The 21060-nt window shown below is 39.9% G+C and overlaps 2 protein-coding genes across 13 annotated transcripts in view; one reads left to right on the top strand and one right to left on the bottom strand.

The window, feature by feature from the left end:
• Positions 1-8855, top strand: part of CSPP1 (centrosome and spindle pole associated protein 1) — a 155585-nt gene extending 146730 nt beyond the window's left edge. For 10 of the 11 annotated variants that reach the window (XM_042923747.1, XM_042923746.1, XM_042923750.1 and 7 more), the window contains 3 exons: positions 2516-2625; positions 5014-5152; positions 6942-8855. In XM_042923747.1, coding sequence (XP_042779681.1) covers positions 2516-2625; positions 5014-5152; positions 6942-7153 — 461 coding nt within the window. In that variant the 3' untranslated portion in view covers positions 7154-8855. Of the gene's footprint in view, positions 1-2515; positions 2626-5013; positions 5153-6082; positions 6230-6941 lie in introns of all 11 variants that reach the window. The other variant, XR_006198311.1, reaches the window with a different exon arrangement.
• Positions 8856-9312: 457 nt separating this feature from the next.
• ARFGEF1 (ADP ribosylation factor guanine nucleotide exchange factor 1) overlaps positions 9313-21060 on the bottom strand; it is a 148659-nt gene continuing 136911 nt past the window's right edge. For both annotated transcript variants that reach the window (XM_042923790.1, XM_042923791.1), the window contains 6 exons: positions 20236-20368; positions 16051-16190; positions 14362-14530; positions 12677-12815; positions 11607-11724; positions 9313-10113 (listed from right to left, as the gene is read on the bottom strand). In XM_042923790.1, coding sequence (XP_042779724.1) covers positions 9949-10113; positions 11607-11724; positions 12677-12815; positions 14362-14530; positions 16051-16190; positions 20236-20368 — 864 coding nt within the window. In that variant the 3' untranslated portion in view covers positions 9313-9948. The remainder of the gene's footprint in view (positions 10114-11606; positions 11725-12676; positions 12816-14361; positions 14531-16050; positions 16191-20235; positions 20369-21060) is intronic.

Here is a 21060-nt window from a genome sequence, read left to right on the forward strand (position 1 = left end):
AGAGAATGAGAAGACAGGCCCAGACTAGGAGAAAATACTTGGCAAAAGACTTATCTGATAAAGGACTGTTAGCCAAAATATACAAAGAATTCTGAAAACTCAACAATAAGAAAGAATTAAAAGATGGGTGAAAGATACAAACAGACATTTCACTAAAGACTTACAGATGCCAAATAGGCCCTTGAAAATATGTCTTTAGGGAAATGTAAATTAACAACGAGATACAACTATTAGAATGGTCAAAATCCACAGGAACTCTCACAGCTGATGGGAATGTAAAATGGTACAGCCACTTTGGGTGTTTCTTAGGAAACCAAACATACTCCTTACCTTTCAATGCAGCACTTATATTCCTTAGTATTTACCCAAAGGAGTTGAAACTTGTGTCCATACAAAAATCCTCACCAAGATACTTACAGCAGTTTTATCAGTAATTGCCAAGACCAGGAAGCAAACAAGATGGCTTTCAGAAGGTAAATGGATAAATATACTCTGGTACGTCCAGACAATGCAATATTAGTGCTAAAAAGGAATGTGTTATGAAACCATGGAAAGACAGGATCCTTGAATGCTTACCAGTGTAAAAAGCCAATCTGAATAGGCTACATACTGTATGATTCCAACTATATGACCATCTGGAAAATACAAAACTATGGAGGCAGTAAAGAAATCAACAGTTGCCAAGGGTTACAGTAGAGGGAGGAATGAATAGGTGGTACACCGAAGAGTTTTAGGGCAATGAAGCTGTTCTGTAGGATACTGTCATTGTGGATACAGGTCAAAACCTATGTAATGTACAACACCAAGAGTGAAGCCTAATGTAAATTCTGGATATTGGGTGATAATGTATCAGTGCAGGCTCATTGATTTCAACAAATATACCATTCTGGTGGAGGTTGTTGATAGGTAAGCTATGTGTGTGTGGACAGGGGTATATAGGAATTCTCTATTTTCTACTCCATTTTACTGAACTTAAAGTTCTTGTAAAAAAAAAATAGTATATATATTTTAAATAAAGCAAATGAATTAGTGGTGGGGTATATATAGAAGTCAGAAAACTTTATTTTTTTTTATTAAAATTTTTTAATGTTTATTTTTGAGAGAGAGAGACAGAGTGTGAGTGAGGGAGGAACTGGGGATGGGGTGGGGGGGAGGGACACAGAATCTGAAGCAGGTTCCAGGCTCTGAGCTGTCAGCACAGAGCCCAATGTGGGGCTCGAACTCACGATCCATGAGATCATGACCTGAGCTGAAGTTGGATGCTCATCTGACTGTGCCACCCAGGTGCTCCGAAGTCAGAAAACTTTATTTTTGGAGTTTTAGAAAACCACATCTTATTAAATAAAATGTAGCTATTGCTGCCTTAAAAAAAGAACAACAACAACAACAAACCCAGTACATTTTAAATATCAGAAATTTGAGTATCACTTATAGGGATAAATGATAGTATTGTATCAATGTTAAATTTCCTGAATGTGATAGTGGAATTGTAGGCTTAATGTAGGAGACAGTCCTTGTAGATAGTGTATGCTCAAGTATGTGGGGATGAAGTGTCATGATACCTGCAACTTACTGGTTCAGCAAAAACCAGCAACAACACCCTCCCCCCTCAAATAGAAATGAGGAAAAATAAGAAATGGTGATTTTAGGTATTTGTTATATTTACAACTTTCCTTCAGGTTTTTTTTGTTTGTTTGTTTGTTTGTTTGTTTGTTAATAAGGAGTTGGGGAAAAAATTCTAAATGTTATAAGCTATTTACCTCCATGGTCACTAGAAAGGCTGTAATTAAAAATATAATACCAAGTGTTGGTGAGGATATGAAGAAACTAGAACCTTCTTACTATGTGAAATGGTAGAACCACTTCTGAAAATGGTTTGGCAGTTACTCAGAATGCTAAACATTAAGTTCCATGTAATATCCAGCATTTAACTCCTAGGAATATAGCCCCAAAGAAATGAAAATGTATGGCCACAAAGACACGCACATGAATGTTCATAGCAGCATTAATAATCACCAACTAGAAACAGTTCAAGTGTCTATCAGCTGGTAAATGCATAGATAAAATGTGACGTATCCATATGATGGAGCAGTTATTCAGCAAGAATGAATTGATACATGGTACAATGTAGAAGAACCTCAAACATATTATGCTGAGTGGAAGACACAAAATATTACATTGTATAATTCCATTTATATGGAATCTCAGGAAAGGTAAATCTCCTGAGATTGAAAGCAGATTAATGTTTACACGGGGCTGGGCAGGTGGGAGTTGTGATTGCATGCAAGCAAAGGGAACTTTTTTGAGGTGACAGCCATGTTCTAAAACTGGGTGGTAGTGATGACTGCACAATTCTAGAAAAGTTATTGAACTATGTACATTTATGGTAGCTGAATTTTATTATATGTAAATAATATCTTAAAGCTATTAAAAAAAAGAGAGTCTTGGTTTAGCTCTGAGTAAAAAGATGTGAAATGGTGCATGTTTAAGACTTCTTTTTGTGTGGTCCTCCTAGGTGCTTATGGTGAAACATATCCTGCCATTGAAGATGACCCCCTCCCTCCACAGTCACAGCTGCCCTCTGCAAGGGAGCGCAGGAGGAACAAATTGAAAGGACTGGACTTTGTATGTATGAAATGTCTTTCATTTTTTTCCCTTTTCAGTTTAGGAGTGAGAGGTGTGGTCCAGTAAACAATGAGCACTTGTTCTGGAAGAGATAGCCCTAGGTCTGTATGTAGGCTTTACCACCAAATAGTTGGCTGACCTGAGGCAGGTCATTGAACTCTGGTACCTTGGCTTCTTTGAGGTAGTATTTTTCTGTCTCTTCGTGTGAGTACAAGTCTAATAGTGCTGGCACAGAATGTTCAGTAATGTTCATTCCACACCCTAATCTTCCTCTTTCTCCTTTGCGGAGTATTTAGATTTCAGAGAATGTACAAGAAGCAACTGATAAACATTTATTGAAAAATCTGCTGTATCTTTTTAGGCATGTACTGTATAGGTTTCTTCTATTTTGGTCAGATAACTTGCCCAAGGTCACATTAGACAGCAAGACTGATATTCAGCCCATATTCTTCTTATAGGATGTTTGTAAATGTTTTTACAGTGTAGCTAGTAAAAAGCCTTTGTGACATTGTTGAGATATGTACTTTGTTGAGTAGACAACTTTGGGCAGTTTCTTAAATTTCTTTCCCCAGCAACCGTTAATTTACTTTCTGTTTCTATAGAGTTGCCTTTTCTGGATACACAGAAATGAGATGCGGTCATTTGTGACTGACTTCTTTTTTCTTTGAAGATTCAGCATGTCAGTACTTGCCTCCTTTTTATTGTTGAATACTTCTTTGTATGGATATTCCATTTTTTTTTCATTTATCCATCATTTGATGGACATTTGTGTTTTTTCCATTTTTTTGTCTGTTAGGAATACTGCTTTTAAAACATTTGTGTTCAGTTTTTAAAAAAAATTTTTAAACTTATTTAGAAAGAGAGCGAGCGAGCAAACAGGGGAGGGGCAAAGAGAGAGAAACCAAAACAGGCTCCACGCAGTTAGCACAGAGCCCAACATGGGGCTTGAACCCACAAACTGTGAGATAATGACCTGAGCCGAAAGCAAGAGTCAGACACTCACTTGACTGAGCCACTCAGGTGCCCCATGTGTACAAGTTTTTTAATGCTTTTGTATTCTGTTGCATAAACACCTAGGAATTGAATTGTTGGGTTATAGAGTTAACTGTGGCCCACATTTTGAGGAACTGCCAGACTGTTTTCCAAAGTGGCTATACCATTTTATACTCCTAGCAGCAGTATATGAAGGGAAGCCAGGTGTTCGGTATCATGGCCACCACTTGTTACCGTCTCTTTTATTATAGTCATCCTAGTGAGTGTGATGAAGCAATATATCATTATGGGTTTGATTTGTATTTCCCTAAGATGTTCAGTATATTTTCATGTGCTTCTTAGCCATTGGTGTATCTTTGAAAATATGTCTATGCAAATCCTTTGTCCATTTTCTAATCAGGTTGTCTGTTGTTTTGTAAGTTCTTTATATGTCTAGACACAAGTCCTTTACTAGATATATGATCTGCATATTTTTCTTTAATTTTGTGGCTTTTACTTTCTTGATGGTGTCTACTAAAATAGAGAAGCTTTTAATCTTGACGAGGTCCAATTTAGCAGTCTTCTATTGCTTGTACTTTTGGTATTTTATCTGAGAAACCATTACCTAACCCAGTTATCATGAAAATTACTTCTGTGTTTTCTTCTAAGGAATTTTACAGCTTTTGCATTTTTTTTTTAATGTATTTACTTTGAGAGAGACAGAGACAGTGTGAGTGGGGGAGGGGCAAAGAAGGGAGAGATCAAATCCCAAGCAGACTCAGCACTACCAACACAGAGCCCGATATGGGGCTCAAAACCAAGAGCCAGATGCTTAACCTACTGAGCCACGCAGGCACCCCTATAGCTTTTGCTCTTAAATTTAAGGCAGTGATCCACTCTGTGTTAACTTTCACAATTGATGTGAGGTTTGGGTTCCAAATTCATTTTTTTGTATGTGAACAATCCAGTTGTTCCAATATTTGTTGGAAAGATATTCTTTCCCCTAGTGAATTTTGTTGGCTCTTTTCTCCATAAAGGTAAAGGTTTATTCCCAGGCTCTCATATCTATTCCATTGATCTGTAGGTCTGTCTTTATGCCATTACCACCGTGTCTTGATTACTGTAGCTCAACTGATTCTTACCCCGTTACTTCAATTTTTACCTTTTGGGTCTTACAATTCCCCACTTTCACCCCAGCCTGATGGCATTTAAATATAATCACAAATGCTATACCTTCATCTGAGCCTGCATGAATATAAAAACCAGGAGTTAGAATATAAATGCTACAGATTTCCATTTTATTTTGGTCATCACACTGTACACTTATTAGGGGCAAGAGTATTTTTAGATTCACTGATTTATTAACATTTTATGTTAACTAATGATTGTTTCTGAAATTCTATTTTCTAATTACAGGATAATGGTCATCCTAATGTACCACCAGATGGTCTGTCTTTGAAATCTGTGTCCAGTATAAACATTGATCAGCTTAGAACGAGAAATGAAGAACGGATGCGAAGACTGAATGAATTTCAGAATAAACCGATTAATACAGGTAAATGGCCAAGCTTAATAGACTGTATACATAGCACATTCTGTAAGAACTGAAACCTGTTTCCGTGGGAGTTTTCACTGATGGCTGGGGTCAGGGGATAGAGGAAGGAATTCTGAAATCTCTTTGAATTGTAAGGACTAGAACCACAGATACCATCCAGGAAAACCTCGACTTAGGATCAATTTTGCATCAGATTCTTTCTACCAGAGAGGGTACTTTTTTTTTAGTGGATTCTAAACAGATGAAGTTTTTACTAAATGTATCTAGGCTTTGCTTTCACCAGGGAAAATGTATTAGTTTCGTTATCTCACCTCCCTTATTGAAGTTAGAGATTGTTAGAAATTAACTTCACAATTTTTTTTTTTTTACTTGCCTTTTGATGCCATAGAGCAAAATAGCCTCAGGTTAGTATTTCTTTTTAGAAGCCATTGTTTTCATTAGGAGCTTCACTGTCTCATTGCTTTGGTGATCAGCAAGTTAAAGCGTGTTCACCAAGCACAGGCAGGCAGGATGGTTCCTTAGGCAGCTACTGACCTCCCTGTATTAGTTTTAGCAAATAGCAGAGTGGTCTTTTGGGACAATTCCTGTTAGTCTGTAAACCTACATCCAATAATTTTCTAATAGCAATTTTCCTACCTTTAACACTTTATTAATTTAAAACTACACTCATACAATTGGCAGCAGTCCAGGTGATATAAATTGATGGAGCCATACTTTTCATATCATACCTGAAAAAATGTGGATCAACGGGAAAACAATTCTTTTAATGTGTACCGAGGATTACCTATTCCTCAATTTCTTTTAGAACCAGTAAGGAGAATTAATATTTAATAGGAATATATTTAAATAATTGAGAGAAAATAGAGCATTTGAAGAATCTCTTTCAGAAGGTTTTCAGCTTCTAAACTGTAACATTGTCCTTTCAAACAGGAGCTTTTTGGTGCGATGTGGATTGATTGCTCATTAAATTGCCTGCACATGTCCCTTTGCTGGGCTAATCCTTCACAGACCGGGAGATGTAATTTAAAAAGATTTTGACATCACAGAGTAGGAAGACAGATTTTCCTATTATATCTAGTAAGTAAAAATACAGATAAAGAAGTTGAACACATTTAATTAAAGAATGAACTCTAAATTAGGGACTTGCTAATGGAGAAGACCCCAACCTCCTAGATTAGGTGCAGGAATGTAAATAATTTCATCCCCTGTCTGGTGCTTTCCTTAAAATGACTTTATTTCTTTATAGCATTGTTAAAAGGTTCAGAGTTATTTTTAAAGCTTTGTAAGGTTGCTTACACTTCTACCAACACCTTACCTGTCTGGCGCCATCTACTTTGCTATCTTTGGAATTCCTGTGGGTGATGGTACCATGGAGTCAGTCAACTTATTCACTTGGCCGTTTTTTCTTTTTTTCCCTGACCTCTAAAATGAAGCATCTGGGGGCGCCTGGGTGGCTCAGTCGGTTAAGCGGCCGACTTCGGCTCAGGTCATGATCTCACAGTTCCTGAGTTCGAGCCCCACGTTGGGCTCTGTGCTGACAGCTCAGAGCCTGGAGCCTGTTTCAGATTCTCTGTCTCCCTCTCTCTGATCCTCCCTTGTTCATGCTCTGTCTCTCCCTGTCTCAAAAATAAAACGTTAAAATGAAGCATCTGGACAGGACAGTACACTGTAGAACACCATAATATGGAGAAATGCGGGGCTGGAACGGGTTAGATGACAAGAGATCTGTGTTCATGTCACCTCCTTGCCACCAGTGTTACCTGAGTCATGTCCCTCTTGCCTCCTGTAGACGATGAAAGTTCACTGGTTGACCCTGATGACCTGCTGAAGCACATGGGAGATGATGGATCAAACTCTGTAGCGACTGAGCCCTGGCTCCGCCCAGGCACCTCAGAAACACTGAAAGGATTCATGGCAGAGCAACTGAACCAGGAGCAGCAGCAGGTTCCTGGAAAACTAGGCATTTTCAATTGGCAGGGCCTGTCTACTGCCCACGGTTAAATAAATCTGTATTGGGATCCAGCAGTGCCTTTTAAGGTGAAAGGAATGTTAAATCTGAACCTTTGGTAATATGTGTGCTACTTTTGGTCACTACCTGAACGTTACTTACACAAGTTCCATCTGTATATAAGGTGTATTTTTCCCATGATGATGTATATGATGTACATAAAAGGCCATGATTAATTTATATAATGTAGAATTAAATAGAATTATTTTTGCACAATTTTGCCATACATTAGGTGGTAATGAACTCTTGGAATCAACTACCATATGTGCATTATTAAATTCTCGTAAGATAAGGTGAATAAAACAAGTGTCTTAACAGTACTGCAAAACCTGAATACTCTTGTTTGTACATTTGCCATTGTTCTCGCGATTCAAAATGATTCGCTTGATAAAATACATTGGTTGTAATTGTGACTTTCAGTTGCTAGGTAATGAATCACATGTGCTAGCTACTTCCATGTTATTTATAGCTACTGATTCAGTACAAATGATGGGAATCCTAACCGATTTCATTCCCACGAGCCATACACTATCACATCTTTCTGCCTCTATTTTTCTATGAATGAAGGCATTATATTTACTGATTAATATGACTCTACTACTTGATAGAAATAAATTTTTATTGCCAATGTCAATTTCTTAACTGGAACTGAGGTTCTAAACAAAGTGTTTTAGAAGTTGAAGACAGACAAGAACACCCATGGGTCGACAGAGACTGGAATCCTTGCTGCACCGCCATGGACCCTTGGATAAGTGAGTCAGTCTGTCTAATCACTCCATTAAATGGTACCTTTGGGAAGTAATTCTTTGGTTTTAGCACCATGACCACTGAGAACACCCCCAGATCCTACTTCTTGCACATTTCCATTGGAACTATTGGACAAGTTTACCTCGTGTGAAATTTTACCATTGTAAATTTTAGCTGCATATAAATCTTAATTTTGTACCCTAATCATTGTTTACTTCACTGTGAAGATTTTTTCCTCTCCTATCTTCATTTCAAAGTACCACGAAAGCCTCTTGTCTCCTCTAAGGAGAGTCCTGGTACCATAAAATAAACCACCGGTTCCCAGCTCTAGCATCCAGCTGGGCTTAAAGAGGGCTGTGTCTTGGGGGCACTTTTATAAATGCATTGTTCAAAAACTCATTATCTAGAAGTATAAACCGTTATCCCCCCCCCCTTTTTTTAATGCCATTGTACCACACAACTCAAACGGACTCCTAGGACACACAATGTCCCCTGGCAAATTGCCCCAAAGGGGACTTCGGCTCTTTTAGCAGATAGTATAGCCTTATTTCAGGTTATTACTACACAAAATGTTAACGGTTGAGAAGGCAGGATCCCAATGCCAAAAGCTGGAACGAAAATGTCAGAATTAACACTGAATTTGTAGTTCCAGCCAAGAATATTCCTAAATTCAGCTTTTAACAAAGAAAAAAAAAAAAAATCAATGAAACATGGGGCTGTGGATTACACAGGGTTTGATTGCACTGATGAAATAATCCAAAAACTTTATTGACCTATAACCTGATTAGAATATGCCAGATGAGAATCAATATTGTACAGAAAGTTGTACAGAATTTTTTACATAGAAAACTTTACATCTGTACCATATACATTTTATCCATCTGAAAAAATTTTCTACATCCACTGTTAATACGGAATGCTTGACAATCTTGTCTTTTTTTTTAACCATCAGAGCACAATTCACAGTATGAATACATTTCCAGTAAATCTAACTTCCCCAAACCATGCCAGATTTGTTATTTTAACATATTCAACATTAAATTCTGTACATAGAGTAAAATCTACATCAAGCCCCTCCACCCAAAAGAAAAAAGAAAGTGACAGCAACCTAGATCATTTTGCAGTGATTCAAGTTTCAATCCATGAAGGATCAACTCTATTTTAATGGCTCATCTTTTAGAGGCCCTAAGAGAAGTATATTACAGGTAGTTAAGTCAGTAGGAGTATTTTCTACCTTTTTTGTTGTTGTTGATCATGACAAGTGTCAGCCACAACAGCTTCTGGGCATGTCAAACCTTGAAAATGACCCACCCCTCAAAAGGGCAAAACCAAAATCCCCACAAAATAAAAAAGAAAGTTCAACCCAAATGTTTAGTGCATTTGACAAAATATTATAGGTATTTAGCAAATGAATAAGAAAATAAAGAAATTAAAATAAAACAGTGCAGGAAGAACTATATAATGTTTAAAGATTTTTATATTACAGACCTGCATCTCTGTACATTTTTCACAGAAGGATGATTACCAGTATCTCAGATAGCCTGAGTGTGCAAAAATCTTCAGAATAAGAATACCATAGTTGCTAAATATCTTTTACCATGAACAATAATTTCTTCTTCTCCCCCAACCCCAATTATAAACATTTTATCCTTCAAAATACAGCTCTCCTGAGTTGTACTTCTTGCAGAAGTTCAAATCTTTACATCTATAGTTCTTTGGGTAAAGTTTTGCTTCCACACCTGCCAAACATATGTGGGGCTCTCCCTGCTGCCAAGGACAGGGAAGGACACATGAACACAAGCGGACACTGTGGAAAGAGGCTTTCTGCTCAACATGAGCCCAACATGACTAACAGAATCCACCAGATTACTAATAGGGACTGGAGCATTGCAAGTTTGAGTTATAGTTCTGAGCATCTTTACCAGTAACCCTCAGACACTGCAATTCGGAGAAACCATTTTTCAGGTAGGAAACCTCAGCTCCTGGGTCCTTTTAAAGAGCGGAGGGATGTAAACGCCAACAGAAAAATACCAAGTTGCCATCATTGCTTGTTTATTCCAAGTTCCTGTTCAGGTGGCTGTGATATCTGAAAAACTACTCCAATTCGCAGAAAAAATCTTCTAAGAACAGCACGAAGTTCAGGAATCAAGTCAAATTGCATAATTTCACATAAGAGAGGGTAGTAGAATGACGCGTGAGCCTTAAACTGGGGGTGGAAGGGGTAAGAATTTCTCAGTTAGTAGTGCTCGCATTCCAAATCACAGAAGCTCAAAATGCCTTTAGAGTCAAACCATTTTGGGGCCTGCACCAATCAGTGAAGACAGAGGAAATACATCTGCATAAAGCAGTGACTATATTGATTATGGAAACTGAAAGAGATACTTCTCTTTAAAAAGAGAAAAGACTTCAAAAGACTTAATACAAACATTATTCACTTAACCTACCCTTATTTTGGAAAACATTTTCTATTATAGTTCCTTGAACTTATGGTAAACTTCTAGTATTTATCATTGTTTTTCCTGGATAATAAGCAAAAGTAAGACCAGCGGGAATCACAGTTGAGTTTTTACAAGCTATGGGTTATTGAAACTACCTTATTTGTTAAAGAAATTTCTAATTTTAGGGAAAATACCTTACTTGTTAAAGAAATTTATAATTTCTACCTAATACTACAATGTAAAATATGTACTCTTCAGGCAAAGATTATACATTCCACAATTACGGTCTTTGCTAGACTTCTTTAATTTCTGAATACAAGTCACCTGCCTGTTCTCTCTCCTGCTCCCCACACCCCATGAGGGACAAAGAAGCAGTGTGACAGACTGTGGCACGAAAGCTTGTGGAATCAGACGGACTACGCTTTGGAGTCCTTCCTGGCCCCGTGGCTGCTCATGCCTTAGGTCACTTCTCTAAGCTTTATCCAGCCTGGGAGTCAGATGGGAATGCATGTGGACCAGAGCATATGACTTGGGATGAACATCTGTATGGCACCAACTGACACTGCGCGGCCTCTGTGGGGTCCCATGGCTCAAATCTCAGGCCACCTCACTGCATTTTTAAACCTATTCAGGGATCACAGCAACCCGCTTCCATTTATGTGAGCTAGTTTAGTTTTAAAAGTGAAATACATATTTTTGCCAATCTGACATCTGTATTTATATTTATAGTTATGTATTTTTAATTTATCTTCATTTCTACTTTCAAATTCTCAAAGGAATTTATGGCCCATTCACTAGGGGCTCTGTGTCACATGGAACCGATAAATATGCCAAAGGAATGGCTGAGGCCTAGGGCCCAGAAATAGCCTTGGGTAGGGGGCAGAGTACAAGCCAGGGGTTGGGCAGAACAGCAGTTTTCAAAATGGGGCCAAAGGAGAGACTTCAAGGGTCAGGATGGAAATTGCACAGTGTGGGGGAGTCAGTGGCTTGTCAAGAGTGTCCTAAAGATTCTGATTCCTTCCTTACTGAATCCGCTACAGAGTCACTAATTAGAGAACAAAGCAGGGTAAGGAGGGAGAAGAATGAAGGGCCAATGAGCACAAGGGCCGCGGCGGCCCAGGGCAGAGCAGCACTGTGGCCTGGACCTTGCTTGACCTACCTCTGAGCAGTGGGTCTGCTACCCTGTGCCCCTGCCTCCCACTTGAGTGTGCTGCTGCTCAGGCTAGAAATGCAGGGCTGGAAAAAAATCTCTCATACTTACCCTATTATCACTTATCTTTAGAACTTTAGTTAGAAACAAAAGCAGTAAGTTAGTCCAGGCTTCCCGGTGACTTTCTGATGTTAGAGTAAGGAAGTAACTTAGGGCTTCACTGCAGACACTGTAACAGAAAAGGCTCATTTTACATGTGCTTATGTACCTGCTGCCATGGATGTTCACAGATCAAGACCAGCGGGGACAAGGTGGATAGGGACTTTACTATTAGGAACTATTTAGATTCTGTCTGCAAACTTTACTAGATTGTCAACATAAATGTGTGCTTTTCCAATTAGGAAGAAAATCAGACATAAGAAGCCACTGTAGTTTATCAGGAAATTCACATTTTACTCAAAGTCTCACTGAATTTCGGAGCCCCTGTGCAGTAGCACCTGCCCAAGCCTGGCGTCAAGAAACTTGGGCTGAAATTTGGGGTGGCTCTTCCCTTTACTCACTGTGAAGGTGTAGATACTCTGGGTCTTAGGAGTCTCATCAGTAAAATGGGCAAATAGGGATTAAGTCATCTCTTAAAATTCTAAAATGTATTTAATTGGTCTCTGAGAACATCTGTTCCCTGTGAACACACAAAAGTATCATGCAGAAGACAGCATTCTTTCTGAATGACATGATTCTCAGCATGAACTTGAAATTTAAGTCGTCATGATGTAAAAAGTGAATGCAAAAAAAGTGACACTAACAAAACTCTAAATATTTAACTGAATGCAGGCAGGCAGGTTTCACTTTCACAAATGATCAGTTTGTGAAAATGGAGTTATGTGGCATGAAAAAGCCTAAAAATGACGAAGTTTTAACTTTTAAGAGAGCACACTTTTTCCTTTGTCCAGCAGCAGCAACAGACATGATTTGCTCATGTCCTCCCCAACTGTGCACAAGTACGTTCATCTAGGAGACTGTATTTAATTTTCACAATCTCTTCCTTACACTCTAATATTTGCATGGCACTGCAGTGGGGCTGGGCTGTGGACTCTGCCCCGAGTGCAAATCTAGCGGTCCTTTCCTACTCTGTGCCATGGAGCCATGTGAATCAAAGACAGAAACTCAACCAAGAGTCTTACTTTAAAAGTCTTTGCTGGACCTCTTCCCAGGCACTAACCCGGCTCTCGTCCATGTACATCCGGAAGAGAATGCGCAGCCCACAGGCCAGGCTGCTCGTCTCCTGCTTCAGAAGGTTAGGTTTGGATTTGCCTTTGAAACCTGCAGAAAAGGGAAGTTTCCAGGATTAACTTGGGAAGGCATCTTACAGAAAGAAAGGCAAAAGAGCCTCATGCGAGGGCACATTTTGTGTCACTCAGCTGTGTCAACTGCTGCTTACAAAGCAAAGCTACCCTAAGCCACAGCAGCCTGAGCCCAGGATCTCAGCACCCCTGAGGTGGCCCACAGGGACAGGAGTGCACAGAGAAGGCACACCCCAAGACTGTGAAGGCGGCCAGCTTGGGCTGGAGACTCGGCAAGAAGGCGATCTCTACGTTTAAAATTTCCTCCTCTTTCAAGCTGGGGCCAGGAAATACAAAGCAACGTTTGGGCTGGGAAAGTGGAACTCTTCAAATGAAACTGCCCTGATGAGCTCCAGATAGCCTGCGCCAGGGCTCCTGGATGAACAGGGCAGACCACTCAGCATGGAGATGGTTTTCCAAGGTCGTCAGCAGTGCAAAGTGCCCACTGCGTATGGACACACGGAGCCTGGTGGCTTTAGCAGGAGAATTCCCAGTTGAAAGGTAGAAACAACTTTGGTTGAACTACTCTTTCCAGAAGTCAGGTTGAAGAGGGAAGAGGATGAACAAAGCCATGAGCTTAATTAGGAATTAAACAATCATTTTAGATTAAGTAAATATGCAAATGTAAAGTACCCAACACTATTTCACAGAGTTTGATGTTCAGTAAATATTGTTTTGCTGCATATTCTGCCTCTCACTCTTCCAGCACTGTTTTGTACATAATAGGTACCAAGGAACTATTTCTTAAATAAAAAATTGAATGTCAATATAATTATTATAAAGTTGTTTCATTTAAAAAAATTTTTTTTAACGTTTTTATTTATTTTTGAGACAGGGAGAGACAGAGCATGAACAGGGGAGGGTCAGAGGGAGGGAAACACAGAATCTGAAACAGACTCCAGGCTCTGAGCTGTCAGCACAGAGCCCGACGTGGGGCTCGAACTCACGGACTGCGAGATCATGACCTGAGCCGAAGTTGGCCGCTTAACCAAGTGAGCCACCCAGGCGCCCCAAACGTTGCTTCATTTAAAGATTCCAACTTGTCCAAAAGTAAATTTGCCCACCACCGCCCCCCACCCCAAAACATTCACTTCCATTCTGAGGTGTGGCCACTCCCAGGTAAGTATGGAGAAGTCACTGGAATACAGATGCAAGATCTCATGTTTAGGACTGTCATATGCTTTTTTTCATAAAACAGCAGCTTTTAGTATGCTGACAGTATCAACAGGAAGGCCCACGCTGGGTGAACAAGATGAAAAAATGGCCAAATCAAAGAACAAGTTGATTAAACAAGGGGGAAACAAATCTCCCCCAGCAGTTAGCTGGCTTAGTGTAGATCAGACAAAGGCCTGGCTATCGATTTTGGCAATCGGACTGCCTTCCGATTACTACTGTTAAGGTAAAAAGTTCACACAGTGAAAGCCATAGACCTGAAGCATACAAACCATGAATTCTGATCCATGTATACAGCCCCAGTGCACAAGCATTAATGGTGAACATTAAAGTGTGACACCTGCCCAGCTTACCTGCTTTCCATAAAGCAGTCCTCTGTTCGTTGTTGGAATTAAATGCTTTTGCAAATCTATGTGACTCTAATAAGCAGTCCAGTAGCTTAAAAAGTTGTTGTGATGTTAAAAAGCGGTACATTCCTTGGTCTTGAGTATCAACTCGAACATCAAAGTCCACGGCATCTCTCTTTGGAAAAACAAAGCACCACAGCACGCGCACACACACAGAGTCACAAATTTTAGTAAATTTAGAACTCCGTACTCCCCCAAAGATCAGCTTTACGAGCAAGCCACAGAACTTAATCTTTTCTAGCTCAATAGAAAATAGGAAAATGTCCATCTTTTGTTATTACATTTCCTGAGCCTTTATATTCCATGCATCCTAGTCACCAGGCACCACCTCCTATCTTCCCAATTCCCTTCCTAATTCCTAACTCCAGGAACTCCACCCCTACCAGAGCCTACAGCCCTCACTGTTCCTCACCCCCATCAGGTCCTCACTTCTCTACTTCACCAGTTTGGATTCTAGGAACTGCAGTTATAATTGCTCTCTTGCATAATCGCTCACTCTTTTTAGATTAATTGGCTGGCAAAACTGCCTACTCCACGTCTATACCCACACAACAAACATAACGGGAGAAAACAGACTGATTTTAAATCCAGTGGGCTCTGGGTGGTGCCCAAGCAATCCTGCACTGCCTGAGTCCACTCTCTAGATGATTAACTCATGTTTTCACTTCTCTCCTCAAGTATCTAATATTCTCCTCCCACTTCATTTGGTAGAGGATTTTTCTTCTCTCAATGAGAAACCAGAAGCTATCAGAAGAGACCTCCCGCAAACTCCCATTGGCAAACAGACCAACCTTCCTGTGTTAAGAGCTACATACTTTGCTTGCTTTCCTGTCACAAAGCACCAACTGCCTGTGCTTCTAACCCCCCGGGGACTGGCCCTAGATGCCACCCCCATTCACTCAAAAAGACAGCAACTGTCCCTCTTTCTGTGTTTCTCTCTTTCCTGAAGAATTCTCATCAGTGAAAATGCTGCAATATTGCCAATCTTAAAGACACAAACAAAGCAAACCCTTTTCCTGACCCTTTCATCTTCCTCCAGCAATTATCCTATTTCTCTGTACCCCTTTACAACAATATTCGACACAATTATCAAATATTTGCTGTCTGCAATTCCTCTCGTCTCTGGTACCCATTTCAATAATGCTTTTGTCCTCAACATTACAATTAAGCACAATGTCAAGGTCACTGAAGTCCACCAAATTGCTCGAAGGCAACTCTCAGATGAAACATTACTTTAAAAAAAAAAGAAAAAAAAATATTACTTGACCCACTGAGCATCTGACAGAGATGATCACATCCTTCTTAAAACATCTTTTTCATTTGGCTTCCAGGACACCACTGTCTCCTGCTCTCTCTCCTTTGCCTCATGGATTCTTATTCTCAGGCTCTTTACCAGCTGCCTTATCACCAGGAGCTCTGACCATGGAAGCCCCTGGGCTCAATACCCAACTGTCCTCTCAGCCCCACCCACACTTATTGCCTGGAGGATATCGTTTAGTCCCAAGGTTTAAAATGACATTTATGTGATGAACAGCCCCCAAATCAAGTCTCTAGCTTGACCTCTGCTCTGAGGCCCAGACTGTGAAAGCCAACTTCCTATTCAACATAAAAGCAGCTGTCCTCACACCCCCATACCTGGGCTGCAGCTAGGTTTTCAGCATCTTCCTTCTTACTTGTGGCTGGGAAGAACACAATGTTGTCGATAGTCTGGATGAGTTCCAGCTGCACAACACATTTAATCAACAGGGCGGCAAACAATTTTTGTTCTGGAAATTCTGTGAGGAAACCCACCCCAATGCACATGCAAACAAAAATTATTTTGAATCCTTTATAATTTCTATGACATTACAATGCTTAAGGAAACATTCATATGAATGAAGGTTACTTGCACACATCACACTGAGTACATACTGCCTTTGCACATAAGCACCACTCAGTCTCATCAATTTTTAGAAAAGCTTCAGGAAAGTAATTTTTTAAATAAAAATATTCTCCATGACTTAGAACAGTAAATAATGTCCAAAAAGGTCCCACTGCAACTTTAAGAAGATTTAAGTTATTCTTTAATAAAATGCAACAAATGCATTAAAAGCTTAATTAAAAAAAAAAAAAAGCTAATAGCATTTACTGGAACTCAAGTTTGGCCTTTGAATATAGGTAATATAAAGCCTATACCAAAAGAAAACAACAGGAACCAGATCTGCGGGAAAGGAAGGATTGAGACAGCCACAAATTCTGATAAGTGGGACAATACTGCAGGTTAACCAGAGCACGTTTTATTTGGATCCAGGTTAGAAGTTGTAGCCAAAATGACCTTACATTTTCAAATGGATCCGTAAGCAAAGAAGTCTATAAAAAGTTATGCCAAGTGCATGATCACAAAATGCTCTCCACAGGTGAAATGAAACATAACTACATTCCTCTAGCCGGATGAATTTGCTCAACAAGACACAAGACTGTTTCTGACAATCCACAGTCCATAAGGTCACGTTCATAGAAGAATTTCCCATTTCACTGACCATCCCAGTTAAGCAAATGCAAAAGCACAAGGTTAGGAAAAAGGACTCAACTACTGAGATACTCCAAGAGCTTGGCAACACTGACACGTGGCTGCAATGATGGCCCCAGGCCATACCTCAATCCTGGGATGTCCAGAGCAGCTCTTCCAGTGAGCTTTCCAGGAGGCAGATGACTGCCTAGGGGGAGCAGCCTGGAAATCACTCAGCATTACAGACTTACAATCCTTCAGTCTCTACTTTTGCTTTTATTACAAATTCCGTTTTGTGGCACCAATTTGTGGAATGCAAACTCATGTTTTAAGGGCTTTAGGGGTAGCAAAACAATTTGCGTAAATTTCTTCTTATTGAGGTCATTAATAAAGACTCCTTTCCGGGTAGTTTTCAGAAATGCTGGAGTATGTAACATTTCTTACTAGATCTCATGTCAAACAAAAAGTAAAACAAAGACACCACAAATCCCACAACTGTCTCCTCTTCAGTATCTTCTTCCTAGTCCTTCACCTCAGTCAGAGCTGACAAGTACCAGTCAGTCATTCACCTCCTTCATTCAAGTCCTAAACTCCGTCCCTAGAGCAGGAGACTCCTGGCAGCACAGGTGGAACTCTCAATGAGACTTGGGAGTTAGGCTGATGTCTGACGAGATGTGTTCTCATCGGTTCCAGCATCAGCCACTCAAGGGGAGAAAGAGCTGTCAGCAGGGTGAACGGACAGAATCGCTGACGAGACTCTACTCTGACTGAGTGGGTAAGGCTAGGCCTCTCCAGGATCTGTAGTCCTGGGAGGAGTCCAGATCTCCTGGCCCAGGATCTGTAGTCCTGGGAGGCTACCGATCTTAACTTTAGACTCACTAGCAATGACCAGCAGCATGTTTGGACAGATTTTATAACGAGGGCTGACACTGCCAGGGTTATAGTAGGTGACCATTTCACTGGTTCACCAAAGCTAAACAAGATTCACTATGTGGGACAGCAGGCGCTGAGCTGAGACTAGATGGGGTGGTGGTGGTGTTTTCTTAACGTGTACAGAAAGAACGTGTACAGGAAGAACGAGATAGCTGCCCCTCGGACAGGGCAAAATACTCAGGTGTGTGCTGTGATTCTTTCCCCTGAGCAGGAGACAGCAGACGGTCTCTCTTCCACTAAGTTGAAAGGGCTCATGGGGACATGGTGGCCATTTGTTCTTCCTCTAGCTCCACCTATTCTGAATCAACAATTCCATGGCAAACTTTTCCTAAAGAACTTAAAGGAGATAGAGGGCAGGACATCTGATAGTAGGAAACAAGCCTGGGCCCTCGGCTCTGGGTATGGGGAGCAGCACGCAGCTCCAGTTAAAGGTGTTTCCCTAGATTAGCCACGTGAAAACTTTCTAATGTGTGATGACCACATCCTTACTTTGCAAGGCTAAAGTATATTTAAATTCAGTCTTGGGGCTGAGAGAGAGAAGAGCCACTCACTATTCTGTCCTTATGGCATGTTCCAGTGCAAAGTTGTCGTGGATTCCTGCACGAGATATGCTGTTCTCCAGAGAACAGTAATAAAAAATGAAAATCAGCCACTCACCACTACCCATCTCCCTCTCCCCTTTAAGAAGTTAGCAAAACACCGTGACTGAAGCCAGAAGCTCTGTCTTCTCTCAAGAACAAGTATAAGAACCTAGGATTCATAAAAAAAATTCCCTGAAAAAAAAAATTAACTCAAAATGGATCAACAACCTAAATGTAAGGGCTAAAAGTACAAAACTCTTAAAACATTGGGGAAAACCTTCATGACCTTAGTTCTGGCAAGTGATTCTTAGCCATGACACCAAAAGCATGAGCAACAAAAAACAGGTAAATTGGACTTCATCCGAGTTAAAAACTTTGTGCATCAGATGTTATTAAAGAAATGATAAGAACTATACAACATGAGAAAATAAATATCTGCAAATCATATATGTGATACAGGTATAGTATCCAGAGTGTGTAACAAACTTACAATTCAACTACAACAAGACAACCCAATTTAAAAAAGAGCAAAGGACATAAATATTTCTCCACAGAAAACAAACAAATGGCAATAAGCACATGAAAAGATGCTTAACACCACTAATCATCAGGGAAATGCACATCAAACCTACGATGGGGTACCACTTCACACCCACTAGGATGGTCATTTAAAAAAAAAGAAGTGATGGTGAGGATGTGGATACATTGGAATTGCTAGTTGGAATGCCACTGTGGAACATGTTTTAGTGGTTCCCTACAAAGTTAAACATAGAACTATCCTATAATATGACTCCAAAATTCCACTCCTGTGTGTACAGCCAACATAATTAAAAACAGGTACTCAAGTTATACTGTACACAGACATTCACAACAGCATGATGATAACCAAAAGATAGAACAAACCCAAACGGCCATCAGCAAATGACTGGATAAACAAAATGTGATACATATCCAAACAAATGACAACTGGTCATAAAGAAGTATCAGTCACTGACCAATTTCACAGTGTGGGTGGACCTTAAAAACATTATGCTAAATAAAGGCCAGACATAAAAGGTCATATACTGCATGATTCCGTTTATATGAAATATAGCAAATCTATAGACCAAGAAAGCAGATTAGTGGTTGCTAGGGGAAGGGGAGAGTAAGAAGGAATAGCATTAATGGGTGGGGAGTTTTCTTTTAGGGTGATAGAAACATTTTGGAACTAGACAGAGGTGGTGATTGCACAACACTGTGAATGTACTGAACTGTTCACTTTAAAATGATTACTTTTCTTATGTGAATTTCACCTCATTTTATAGAAGCAACTATAGCTGTCTTGTTTTCCTCTAGGAACGGGGTAGTTTTTCCTTGGTATTATAATTTCCTTATATAAACAAAGCTGGATCAATTTTTCAAAAAATAGAAAGGGTTGCCCTTCTTTGTGACAAGTACTAAGAAGGTGAGCACAAGACATCGTGTGGGGCAGTCGAGTGGAAAGAAGGTCGGCTTCTCAGGAAGCTGGGTGCCCCTGCTCGGAAGGCACTATAGAGAAAGGCCCATCAGGCCCTACTTTTGCAGAAAGAATATGAGGCTGACATGCAGAAGAGAACAGGGAGAAGAGAGTCAGGTGCTCAACACAAACATTAAGCACTTGTGGAAAAAGCTGGTACTGCAGGTGTTAGCGAAATGTCCAACTTGGAGCAAATGCAGTAACAAAGTGACCACACAACCAATTACTGTATATATTTGTTAATAACAAAAGTAAGAGCAAACATTTCATCCCTTTCCTACATAAAACAAAACACACTATTTTTATTAGGAGAAATAACTCACTTGCTGTATGTTTAATTTTGCTGACTTCTTCGTTCACAGTAGAGACAGAAGCCAATGGTGCTTGCTGTCTATTATCTGCAGATCTTGGTTGAATAGAATCATGAATATCTACAGATTTCTGTGATATTGTATCCTAATAAAATAAAAAATTCCTTGTAAGTACAACAAATCTTAAGGATGAAAACAGTTTCTAGTATGCTGTTTTTGAAAACAATTACATGGGTCACTATGAAAAGGACGTTCTACACAGTGATTACAGACAAAATGGGGAAATTATTTAAAGTTACCTATGCACAGATAAGAGCTGATAGCCTTTAAGAGAAAAAGCTTCCTTTCTGACCCTCGATGGTCTCAGGTCTGGTACCACCCAAAAGCAACAGATAAAAATGCTAAGCTTCATTGTATGGAAAAACCAATCAGGGATATCCAGGACTCTTCATGCAGTCTAAACAGAACATGTATGTGGCAGAGGTGGGATAGGTTTCTGCAAGCTCTGTGTAGGTGGAGCTCAGGAAAGTTTTGTAGGGGTGAGTTTAAGGAAAGATGTTCTGTCATCCAAGGAAATGGCGACCAGAAAGATCAGTGAGAAGGTGACTAGGAGTGTGGTGTCATGAGAGAAGCTCAACATTCAAGTCAACACCAGACTTTGGCTCCAGGATTAGGTATAACCTTGGAAAAGCAATGAACACTTCTGAGCTAGGGTTTTCTGATCTGAAAATGGAGAGGACCTTTCCTAGTAGGTTATTAGGATAATAAATGCAAAGCACTGGCACAGTTATCAGACAATATATGATAGCTGTCAATACTATTCTGGCTTTATTTTGT

The sequence above is a fragment of the Panthera leo genome, chromosome F2 (assembly GCF_018350215.1).
Source record: "Panthera leo isolate Ple1 chromosome F2, P.leo_Ple1_pat1.1, whole genome shotgun sequence".
NCBI classification, from domain to species: Eukaryota; Metazoa; Chordata; class Mammalia; order Carnivora; family Felidae; genus Panthera; species Panthera leo.